This window comes from Tachypleus tridentatus, chromosome 7, assembly GCF_004210375.1.
Source record: "Tachypleus tridentatus isolate NWPU-2018 chromosome 7, ASM421037v1, whole genome shotgun sequence".
Taxonomy (NCBI): domain Eukaryota; kingdom Metazoa; phylum Arthropoda; class Merostomata; order Xiphosura; family Limulidae; genus Tachypleus; species Tachypleus tridentatus.
The window spans coordinates 49,054,614-49,067,955 of NC_134831.1; the positions used below are offsets into that span (position 1 = coordinate 49,054,614).

General features: G+C 31.3%; 1 protein-coding gene across 14 annotated transcripts in view; it reads right to left on the reverse strand.

Moving 5' to 3' along the window:
* Positions 1–3,056: 3,056 nt before the first annotated feature.
* The window catches only part of BORCS6 (BLOC-1 related complex subunit 6), an 80,609-nt gene continuing 70,323 nt past the window's right edge, over positions 3,057–13,342 (reverse strand). For 8 of the 14 annotated variants that reach the window (XR_013030753.1, XR_013030752.1, XR_013030747.1 and 5 more), the window contains one exon: positions 3,057–6,444. Coding sequence is in view for 7 of the 14 variants with exons in the window: in XM_076511519.1 (XP_076367634.1) it covers positions 6,417–6,444 (28 nt within the window). In the remaining 7 variants the exon portion in view is untranslated. Of the gene's footprint in view, positions 7,306–13,342 lie in introns of all 14 variants that reach the window. The other 6 variants (XR_013030750.1, XM_076511516.1, XM_076511517.1 and 3 more) reach the window with 3 other exon arrangements.

Here is a 13,342-nt window from a genome sequence, read left to right on the forward strand (position 1 = left end):
TTCTAGTATGAAGAAATATCATTTCTAACCCAAAAAGAACGTGAAATCAGTTCATGGATTTGTTTCAGCAGAAGCACTTTTTGCTATTGTCGACCGTGTTGCTTTTAATATTACATCGTGTTTATAATGATCGACACCTTCAGTAGATGAAGACGAAGTAACATTCTCATTGTTATCTTTTCCACTGGGTATAAAACTTGTTGAGCTCACAGATACGAATGATGATGGTAGGACTGATTATACAGTATTTTCTTCTTCTTTCAACGCTTCTTTTTGTTTTACAGCACCACTTTCATAGAACCACTTATTCTAACACGTCATTGGGGTAATCCAGAAATTGTGATAATTAATAAAAGAAAATTTTACAAGCAAAATGGAATATGGAACAAACTATTACAGAATAGTGGAGAAAATGTCGAATGTGCAGCTGCTAACTATTACTACGTAAGTCAAATAAAAAAAACATACAAAAAATATGCGATTTCAGCCATAGATAAGATGAAGTTTTATTGAGTATACTAAACAAGAATAATAGTTACTTTAAAAATAGCAAACAATAGAAGTCTTCAGAATGATAACTTTCATCTCAGCGTAAATATAAAATGCAGAAATTAATCGTCCTCATGATAATTTGGCTTGGACAGCAAAAACAAACAATTTAGCACACCATTTGCATTAATTATATTTTTGATAGCGGTCCCTCAAAGGTTCAAAATCCTGAGCTAGAGCCCATTCATCCCGTGCCTTAAGATTCCACTGATCATTAAAAATGTAGAAGGTGCATTGTATTATTCAACTAGTAAGAAAACATTGCCTCAATACATTTCCTGCAGTAAAGGCCGTCTTTTGTTTCTTTGTTTTGGTAACTAGTTTGCTGTTCTTGGATGTGAAAAAACCACCCATTGAGCTTAATACCTTGCAATATCCCGTCCGAAATAGATTTGAATTTCATGATTTGTTTTATTCATTGCTTTAGTGATAACATCCTTATTCTTTAGATCCACAAAAGTTCTTCAAGATAATAATCCCACAAGATACAATGAAACGATTAATTCTACTATGCTTCAACCACTAGGTGAAAGTTTATTTTTAATAAGTTTGGGTAGTACAATTACTGGAAATGCAGCATATAATGTTGTTATTATGACACTGCACAGGAATTTCCTGGTCACCAACTTCGAGGGCCCAGCATGGCCAGGTGGTTAAGGTACTTGACTCGTAATCCGAGGGTCCAGGGTTCGAGTCTCAGTAACACTAAACATGCTTGCCCCTTTCAACCGTGGGCGTTATAATGTTACAGTCAATCCCACTACTCGTTGGTAAAAGTAGCCCAAGAATTGGCGGTGATGACTAGCTGCCTTCCCCTAGTTTTACACTGCTAAATTAGGGATGGCTAGCGCAGATAGCCCTTGTGTAGCTTTGCGTGAAATTTAAAATAAACCAAACCACAAACTTTGAAAGTGTTTGAATCAATTCCAACGTCAAATACTTTTTTTCTTGATGAAACATGTTCCCAATAAGAACTATTTGTTGCAAATTACTGACACACTACCTGGTGTAGAGAAACTTCCCATAACGAAGGTGATTTCCAACTTCGCTCTTACTAGAATTTTTATGTTCACTTGCTATTTCCAATAATTTACTTTCTTTCTTTCTGATGGCAATTTACTACCAATTATTACCATACTGCAGTTGTAAAACTGGAATCAATCAATATGTTGCTGGGCTTCCTGTCAACAAATCTATAAACATGTGGAATGGTTTCTTTAAATAATGAGCTTCAGGTACACATTATTTTCAATCGTATTCCACACTATAAGTCACATAATTTATATGGTGTCTGGTTAGTCTTTCAGTATGTTCTGCAAGATTGGCTAAGTTTCATCCTTCTTCTTTCTCTACTCTAAAATTTTACTTTGAGATCTTGCTTATGATTTGTAACTCTGAACCCGCTTGACAAGGCAGCCACAATGACTAACAGAAGTTATTTTAGTTGAAAGGCTAGTACATTTAAAATTGGCAGCAAGATGAATAGCTTCTACTCACCCTTCCACTTACTTAAATTGGAAATGATTTCGAACTGAGCCTAATACACACCTTTCATGTTATTTTTCTTTGTAATCTGTTGATTTTTTCCCGTTGGGTGATGTTGTTGAACTAGTCTATTAAATTCTGGTACTCTGTAAGATTATAATATAGCTGGAATACTTTACGAAATATCTGTAATAGGTATTACAAGTGACAGATGTACATCGGCTAGGTTACATTATTCCATATTTCATCGTTAATTGTGTCTAAGATTGAAATGTTTGAGCAGGGGTGATGTGTTTGGTTGGTTTGATCCTTGCATTTACAAATTCATTTTCCAGACATTTTATACAGTCATTTATGCTCTTTTTATAACTCCTTGAATTTGCTATCATAACCTTTCTGCACATATTCATAAAGCTCGATATCTTTAAAAAAGAAACAATGGTTATAATATAGATTTGTTAAATGTGCAATTGTCTTTGCTTTCCTCAAGACTGTACTTTCAAGTTTACACCCTGTACGGACTTTTTCAAGTTTCAATTCTATAAAAATCTGTATTAAAATTCTCGTTTTTCTTTTAACCCTTCTCTTAAATTCTCACGTCTTATCTCTGGATATCTTAATACTCTGTAATTCTGTTTCTGGTGTTCTGTAATATTCTCTTTCTTCTTAGATGATCTTTTAATGTAATACATCTGCTTATTTTTCGTTCCGTATCTTATCACCTCTATCTAATTTTCTTACTTATCTTAAAATTTATTCTAGATAATATTTTATTTTTTTCAAGATATGTGTGCGTGTTTTCTTATAGCAAAGCTACATCTGGCTATCTTGCCGAATCCACCAAGGGGAATCGAACCCCTTATTTTAGCGTTGTAAATTCGCAAACTTACTGCTGTGCCAGTGGGGAATTATTTTATCAAAATAATCCGGTTTTTGACTATACAGTTGTATCACGTTTTATCATTGTGCAGGTTCGTTTTTTAACTGTTTAGTAAAAATAATGTAAAGTCCAGTCTACTTAATGAAAAGTAAAGCATTTAATTTATTCAAACAAAACCTACAACTTACACAATTTCATGAACTGAAGATAACTGAGCGATAAACCTAAATCTCGAATCAAAATTGACAGTCACTTGAAAAATTTCATCTCCTATCCATGAAGCAAGTTCAAAACTAGTTGATTAACATTCATTAATTATACCAATGTCAAACTGGCTGATATTGGTGTTTTTTTAGTTTATTTTACCAAATCTTGCAATCATTTCAGATATCAAATTCAATTTAGACACTCAGGAAATTTATAGATATTATATGGGATTATTGTGTTATGCCTAATTTTTCTCCAGCAAACACTAAAAAAACATGTAAAATTCAAAATTAAAAACAATTTACAATAATAAAGAGTGGAAGTACTTATACATAAAGCTGTTATTTCCAAAATATACTTTCACACTTTAAGTTTTCTATAGGAAATCTTAAATTATCACACTAGGAACTCAATTATTTTGGAATTTCAACCCAACTGTTTATAGGGACTTAATCAGTTATATATATATATATATATAAAAATATAAATTTTTGTTGATAATGCAAGCAATACAATGTCAGTATCATATCTTTGAGTTAATCAGTTGCTTGCATCATAACTACCATCTATATCCAAATGCCCAAAGCTCAATTTCACAAAAAATGATAATTTCATTAAAAAATTCATACCTATTAACAGCAAAAATACAAAAATTAATAATAATGATTTGAGGTTGAAAAAGATAACACAATGGTTTCATCACCAAAATTAAAGGATAACAAGCATCAGTATCATATCTTTGAGTTAATCAGTTGCTTGCATCATAACTAACATCTATATCCAAATGCCCAAAGCTCAATTTCACAAAAAATGATAGATTTCATTAAAAAATCCATACCTATTAACAGCAAAAATACAAAAATTAATAATAATGATTTGAGGTTGAAAAAGATAACACAATGGTTTCATCACCAAAATTAAAGGATAACAAGCATCATTGATCACTCAATATTAACACAGTCAATATCTCCTAACACTATAATCCAGAAAGTTATGAAGTACAGACAAATTGATTTAAGCTTAATTCTATCAGTGAAGTACAGAAGTTTCAGTTATGAATAAGTTAATGTCAGCACTTATGAGCAATCAGCAAAAATCAAGTTGTCAAGTGTAAAAAGTAGATTTGATGTTGAAAAGTAGAAAGAAAAAGAAAGAGGCTCCTTATGTTTGGTTCTTCTCCTTAATGAATACAGAGTTTTAAGCATCATGGTGGTGATACTGCAGATATAAAATATTGCTTCAAGCATGATATTCAGAATCACTCTTCATTTGTTTTTAATGTCAATGAACAACTTAAAACATTTCATAAATATTATACATAGGTGCAGTTAGCATGATGTTTGTAAAACGTCTTATGCCTATTTTCTATGAAACTTAGTAAAACAGTACATACAGTTTGATGCTCACATAAGTGCATTTACTGATCATTGTGCCATAGAAGCGAGAAGAATAAATAACCAAGAAAAATGTTTGGAAAAACAGGATTCTGACATTCTTAAAAAGGTGGAAATTTGTTTAAAAAAAGCAAATAGGCTATGCTATCTCTATGGGGATAGCCTACAGTAATGATAAAAGCATGCAGGACTTTCATCACTGAAACTGTCGATTCTTTGCAGAGTGAATTACAACAATAATTACATAATGTTGATTTCTGTTTTCTGATGATTAACAGAACTAATGCTGAAAAAGATATTATGATACTATATATACCTGAATAATAAGTGCCACCTCGGCCTGTTCAAGTACACTACATAATCCATATACTTGGAAGTTGCTCTAAATGACATCACACAGAAAAGTAGCAGCTGAAATCTATTAACCTGTTCTACAAAAAACTTCATGAAAGCAGAAAATACTGGATCATTTCTTATACATAGTAGAGGTAAAAAAAGATGAAATGTATAAAACATTTTTTCAATTGTTTTTTCCAAGTTTCAGTAATAAGACCAAGCATAACTGAGCATATGAAAAGCTATTCTCAAAGCAAAAAGAAACATGATAAAAACAAAGCAATGGTGTGTGTTCTCTTTTAAGAACACTCAGAAATAGTTTATTAGATGCTGCTATTTCAAGATATTTTAAGAGCAATCAGTACTGTCTCCTTACTGTTTCAATAAAATGATATAAGTATGATCAGCATACCAAAATGTGCACAGATTGTGGTACTTTCCATGCAAGATGAAGAATACACCATGGAAACTGAGCTCTGGTATACATGTAAGGAATGACAATTAAAGGAGCACTCACTGAACAATGTGAAAACTACAACATATCTGACAGGTAATAAAAGCAAATTGTTGCTATCTATCAAGGACACCTTGAATAAATGCTTTAGAGGTTATAAAACTACTATAATTTTGAAAGAACAAACATGTTTGACTAAAGTACTGGCCTAACCAACATATTCATCCTTGTGGTACAGAGTAAGTTCAACATCTGTTAATTTCAGTACCATTTTATACACAACAGCAGCCTAGGTAAATTGAAAGGAATGAAGATATACATCAGACAAACTGTTGGTATTAGTCATGTGTTATAGTGTAAAAGAGTAAAAATTAAAAATCCTTGTTTGCCATGTTTAAACTGGTTATTTCTTCTACACTGAAAAGCTCATATAACTTAGCAGCAATGAATCTGTCACGTTACAATTTCTACAAAAATTTCAACATCTTACATAAAAATGATTTTAGAAATGCAAATCAGCAAGTCATACAATAGCCACAATCAAATTAAAGTCACTATGGAACAAAATATATAAGAACTATACAATGACATTATTTACTGCTTAGTAGATAATGTCATACCACTAAACATTGATTGCTTCTGAGTAAGATACATAACAGCCCTCTTCAGCACAAAATATTAATTCATTCATACCCTGAAGATGCATTCAGATCAAGGACTAAGAATTTTCGAGAGGGATATCCTCTGTACTGAATGGCATTGTAAAAACAAATATGAATATGGATCATCTTGAAGTACCAACATCAATAAGAAAGAAACCTGCAACAAGTTGTACTCTCGTCATGGTAAGCAATGTACAGCATCTTGTAACACATGAGAATCCATAAACTCAAAAGTCAGCAGAAAAAGCATCCATGTGCCACAGGCAAAAGTATGCATCACAGTAAAAAAATACCTCCATTTCAAAAAGCAGTAAAGTCAGGTGTATGTGCACAAGCTGTTTCCATAACATATACACTCAACTGCTCTTTACCTCAAGCATCTGTAGAATTAAAAGTTCTTTTTCATACCAGAAATGATTGTAAAGGTTCATTCTGCTAAATCCTTTCTCTCAACACATGCTGTCAACCTGGGATTCACTGTAGCAAAACAAAGAGGCATGTTACATTCTCTAAGGTATCATAACAGTATGTAAATTATTTAATCATAATTTCTTGTACATACAACAAATGTTTTGTATTTGGAATTTCACAGAAAAAAAGTAAAATCAGATAAATATTAAACTACAAAAGTGGATTGATTGCAAGTATGACCTCAGTTATATTTATTTAAAAGTTTTGACAGTTTGTCAAGTTTTTGAGATACATACAAAACTATTACAGAAAATAAAATTAGTTAGCTCTTTCAAATTAGTTGATTAATTTATTACACAATACAAAAGCAAAAATAAAACTCAATATTTATACTTTGTAATACCTACATTTAAACAAACAGTTCTGACATAAGTTTCAATGTGTATCACAACTAGAACTGGACAATTGTTGGAATTTGGTAATCAATTAGAATGCATTAATTGATTATTTTTACATGAGACTTTGGTAGTTAGAATAACTAAAAATTGTAATAACCAGAAACACTAATTTTGAATATATGATTATTTTTCTTGAATTGTGACACAGATTATCCTTAAAAAGTTTAAAGTATTGGAAATAATAATGAGAAGTCATAATAGCAATATTTCAATTACTTGGATAGTTGGAATAATCAAAAATAGATATAATTGGAAACAGTCATTTTAATTAGTAGGTTATTTTTGTGACATCAATAGATTTAATTATAAGTTCAATTAATCAATTACTTCATGTGATACTAATTGATCTAATGGATTAATTGCTTAACTTTAATAACAAACAATGTCACACAGTGGCACCAATTAACTTTTTCTTTCAATGATGTTTTCAAAGCAGTCTATCACTCTCTTTATTTCTTTACTGAAAGAACTTAAGGAAAAATTATGTTCAATTACTACAAAATATTCACTTTTTTTTCTTCTGAAAACCTGATGATTTTAACAATATTAAGAATGCTTAAACCAAATACCACTAAAAAATTATAGTAATTAACTGATGTGTTCAAATTATTTTTTTTTAGACAAAAGACGATCAACATACTCCAACTATGAAAGATAAAGTATTGAAGAAATAATATTAATGATCATTACAATTACAAATCTCATTATATTATACAAACAACTAAAACTAAAATTTACATTATTTGAGGTTTTCTTATAAGTTCTTGATGTATCAAAGAAAAAAAAAACTAGTTCTAAAATTTCATATTAGATACTCATTTTCTAATGCCAAACTATAATTACACTACTCAAAGTTATTAAGCAACAAAGAAATATATTTCAATTGCATTTCTAATATAAATACATGTACAGAAACATTTCAAAGTAACCTAATATCCATTTTCAAATAAGCTACAAACTTTACCAGTCATATTTTTTGCTTTTGTTAATAAGTATATTTATAAACAATTTTAACCCATGAATATGGAATTTGCATTTCTCACTAATAGCCACTTTTATTTTTAAACTACAAAAAATAGTGATACTTATCACTTTAAAAATTGATACTGGAGTGTAAAATATGCAGAGAAATGTTTTCTGTTGCTTTTGGAAATACAATAATTAATCATTTTTTTTATTTAGCTAGCTTTAACGTAGTTTTAGCATAATCATAAGGGAAAGAGTTACTGAGATTGCTTTACTTCTTTGTTTTCTAAAGTAGATAATGTTTATTTTGTCTGTGGGGGTATTACAGTATCACATAGCAGTAATGTTTTGTGGTTTGGCAATTGTGGCATCTTTTTTGGCCAAATTGATAGTGTGTGTATGTTTATATAATTAATACTGTGAGAGAACAAGGGTCACAAACTGATTGTTTTACGATAAGGACTGTGTTTATTGTATTTAAGTAATTCATTCTTATTATTTCTTAGATACAAGGAAACTTGGTCAAACTTTCAAACAAACATCACTCCATAAGTTTTGTTGTAATATCTGCTACTTTTAGAAGATCTATCTGATATTCATTGAAAAATTATTTCACCTGACATTCTTACAAGTGGAAAGAAAGGAGAAATTTTGGTGCTATTGAATTACTGGTAGTCACAAAAGTAATGAGAATCCTGCTAAACCTTGCAATCTCTCAAGCCCTCCAAGTTAATATGACCAGAAAATATCAATTACGTTGTAAACAAGACATTAGGGGAAAGTAGACATCTGATGGAGTCTAGGAAATGTTTCCATAGAACAAAATGGTTAATTCTGATCTCCTACAATGATATAAAATTAGCTGCCTCAAAAACTATATATCAATTTGAAAACTGGATTACAAAACAAAAAAAAATTGTTCATTATTGTTTATTTACATATGAATCCTTCCATGCTTTTATCTCCAAAACCATACCAATTCACTACCAGCATAAACACATGTTCCACACTACAATCATTATCATTTGCTCAGTCTCTTGTAGAATTATCTTCATTAGAACACAGCAGTCTTTCATCTGTTAGCATAAACTCCCAAAATGACCAGCAATGCACTTTACGGTATGAAGAAAATAGTTATTTCCTTCTTCTTTAACTCAAATTTAACCATCCTCTATCTCACTGCAACAATGACTTTGTCACACCAATATCTATTAACAACCAAGCAACAAATCCCTCAGTTACAGCACAAAAAACCAAATCAAAAATTTAGAAAACTCACTAAGAAATGCAAAAACATTATTAGCATACCAAGACAAGACACTCGTGCATAACACAAAAAAACTGAAACACACCTCAATCTCACATTAAAGCACTACTAACAACAGGAGCACATTAGAATTTCTGAAAGAAAAGTCAATAAATCATCGAAAACACCTCCTTAGAACTAATGAATATCACTAAAACCTTCTGTCAAAATTCTATTGATATTCTAGATAAAGACTTTTCCCAATATTATCACTTTTACAATCCTTCACTGGAAGAAAGAGGATTACAAAATTTACAAAGAAAATTGACACATTCCTCCTCAAAAAGAATAACAAAATTTAGTTTCTTCCCAATAACATCGATTCAAAAAGTGCTTCTGAAAACACATTTTTGTCATAAAAACTATTATATTGTTAAGCTGTCTACCAAAATCAGTTAAAATCCCCTTATTTCACAAATAACAACCTAAAGAAACATTTAAAAAAAACTTCATACTATTATAATATGCATAAGCTTTCTCCAAATAACAATAACCTTATAAAATGTACAGATAACAATGAACACTTCCAACATATCTATAACACTGTTAATATTTCAAACCTAACTCTTTCTGAAGCAGTACTGTCTCCTTAGTAAAGATCTTAACTTCTGCCCAAATAACAGCTACGTCAATACGCCTGAGCTTCTCTTTGACCTAGAAAACTCAAACTTCAAGAATTTTTTTTCAACAAACCCCACCCAACTGAAAATGAACATACAAACTTAAAAGAAAAGTCTTTATGGACACCTCCAACAAACAGAGAACCATATTTACAGTCATATTAAAGTGATAGAAAATGACAAGCAACAAACCTTAAAATCTTCCATGTTGTGTCATAATATTAACCAAAATGAAATAACTGCTCTAAACAATCTTAAATAAAACACCAATATCATAATAAAGCCAACAAATGAGAGTAGGGCTATTGTTATTCTTAACAAAAATGACTCTATTGCTGACACTACCTGGCAGATAGAGGACTCTAATTTCTACAAAAAACTCTCCCATAATCTAAAAACTTGGTTTATTAAGACCACAACTGATAAACTTGTTTGTTTGTTTGTGAATTTCGCACAAAGCTACTCGAGGGCTATCTGTGCTAGCCGTCCCTAATTTAGCAGTGTAAGACTAGAGGGAAGGCAGCTAGTCATCACCACCCACCGTCAACTCTTGGGCTACTCTTTTACCAACGAATAGTGGGATTGATCGTGACATGTTAACAACCCCACGGCTGAAAGGGCGAGCATGTTTACTGTGACGGTAATTCAAACCCGCAACCCTCAGATGACGAGTCGTACACCTTAACACACTTCTGATAAACTTAAAGAACTCTGAAACAAGAAAAGGTATGTATAATATACTTTCCTTATTTTTTACCATAAAGATCATATTCCACACTTTCTTGAATATCTTAACTTACAACACCCATCTAAAGGAGAGTGAGTACTATTTGAAAAGAGAAGATACTGGAAAGCTAAGTTCTGATAATATTGTGGATTTCTGAATGTTATTTGGTTTCATTATTTTTATCTTTAGAAAATTAGAGTTGAATAGCAAAGGAACAAACTATATTTAGTAAGATTGGGGCCTAAAATTGTTGTACAAGTTTTTAATTTACAGTTACGACAGAAAGTGTTCGTACCCATGCATGGTGAGTAGTGTTTTCCTTATAACTTAAAAAGTATCATGATTAGGATAATGAAAGTATAGTATATTATAAATGTTATACTAACACACATCTACATACATTTTTATGTAAATTGAACGACACTGTTTATAAACAAATAACCAAACATAGGAAGGGCAGAAAGTCTTCGTGCATCTACTTTAATGGTCAGATGTGTAGCCTTTCAGGTGAATTACTTGGTGCAATCTCTCCTCATAGCCTTCCATGATCGTTTGACAGTACTTGAATGGTATTTTCTTCTATTATTCTTTACAGAAAACCTCCAACTCTTGCAAGTTTTTCGGATAATGCTGATGAACCCTGGTCTTCAACTCATGCCACACGTTTTCAATTGGGTTGAGATCAGGTGACTGCGATGGCCACTCCAGAACGCTTATATGGTTCCTCTGCAACCAGGATTACACATATTTCTATGTGTGCTTAGGGTCATTGTCGTGCGAGAAGATCCAACAACACCCAAGCTGCAAGTGCCTAATATATCAACATATTTTTCTTTTTTCATGATTCCGTTGACGCAATGAAGGCTGCCTACACCAGAAGAGCTGTAGGAACCCCATAGCATGATTGAGCCGCTGCCGTGTTTAACTGTAGGGACCATGTTCTCTGGAAGATTTTGTTTCCCCTTCTTACGAAAAATATAGTGAACATCTTTGTAGCCAAAAAGCTCGATTTTAGTCTCGTCTGACCAAAGAATACTCTTCCAATAGGTAAAGGGTTTATCTACATGCTTTTTTGCATACCTCAGTCATGCTTCTAAATGATCAGGCTTTAAATATGGAGTTCTACGAGGACGGCATGCTTTGAACCCAGAAGAAAACTTTATGTAGAGGTGTGTTAGTATAATATTTATAATATACTATACGTCTATTAACCTAATCGTGATAAGTTTTAAGTTATGAGCAAAAAACTACTTGGGAAGCAGGGGTATGAACACTTTCTGTCGTAACTGTAGATCTAAGTAGTGTAATGTGTACTATAATGTTAGATTAGGCTTAATATTCATAATGGTTCTTTAGGCTTAGTTATAATTCTATTTTAGTAACCTATTTTCTCATAACAGTGTGGATTTTTGATTTTGGTTTAATTATTTTTATCTTTAGAAATTAAAGTTGCATAAAAAAGGAAATAGATTTGGTAAGATTGGGGACTAAATAAGTATGAGCTTACAATTTAAATTGTAGTAGTGTACTATATAGTATAATGTCAGATAAGGCTTAGTAAATGTAATGATTCTTTAGGCTCAGTTGTAATTCAACCAACAGTGAGACCATAAGACAAATTAAATGCATTGTTTTATTTAACAAATGCAGTCTAAAAACTAGTTAATTATCAAAAGTAGACTAAACAGTGTTAACAAAAGAGACTATGGGTACTTAGCCATATTATTGAGTGTTTATCTTAATTCTACAAATAATACAAAGTCTAGTTTGGGGGGTCAAGCATTTGCAAACTATTTGGTGTGATAGGTGCAACAAATAGGTTTTTTATGGGAACTCTAGACTACTATGCACTTTTAAGGAAGCTTGTAGTGAGGTGTTCAGGTTATATGTAGTGTAACAGATTTACCATTACATGTTTGTTGTAGTACCTAAATTTATTTCTGTTTTTTTTTTTTTTTATGTAATGTACATTGCATATGTCTATTGCACAAATCCCACATGTTCTCTAAACTAGTAGAGAATTCTTGAAAGTAAGAAGCAACAATATTTATAAAAATGTGTTAGATCATTGTTGCCAAGTAAACGTTCAAGAAACTCCTATGATATTTACAAAAAAGCAGTTTGCTGAAAAATAGAAAAGAATATTACTTGACAGCTACAGTCTGTGTGCTATAGGCCTAGGAAGCTACAATTGTAATTAACACTATTTATTGTAAACAACAGAATTTGACCAGGAATGTTTTTGATTTTGAACCTTACAAAGCATTCAACTTCAGTGAATTACTTGGAATATTAGAATTTCTATGATATGTTAAATAACCTCATTGGTAAGTGGTGTGAGGCAATATCAACTCAGGATTAACTTGCTTGTCATTTACTTAGATTGTTGATAAATTATTCAATTCTAGACTAGATATAAGACTTAGTTTTGCCTGTAAGTTTGTAAAACTGTTATACATAAACCATCATTTGTAATAATTTTTAGTAATTACTGTTATTATAAACTGTATTGATTTTATGTTTGTATATTAAAATACATTTGTGTTAAAATGAAATCTTGTTGGCAAATAAATTTAATATATATTAACATTTAATTAACTACAAAGCTCAAATTCAAAGTTCTGGTTATTTTAAACAGTAAAACAAAGTATGTAACATAATAAATCAGAGACTCATTCAAAATAAATAATATGTAACAGCAGAGTGTACAGGTTGGAGGGAACTCTGAAGGAGCCAACTGCATCAACAGGTTTCAGAAATGTTTCCTGTAAGGAAAGACACTCAGGATATGGAATCAATCAAGGCCTTAATGTCATCCAGGTTAGAATGAAAACCTTGACAGTTTCATTGTATCAATATGGCCATTTTTAGTTAGGTGGAGTACCAT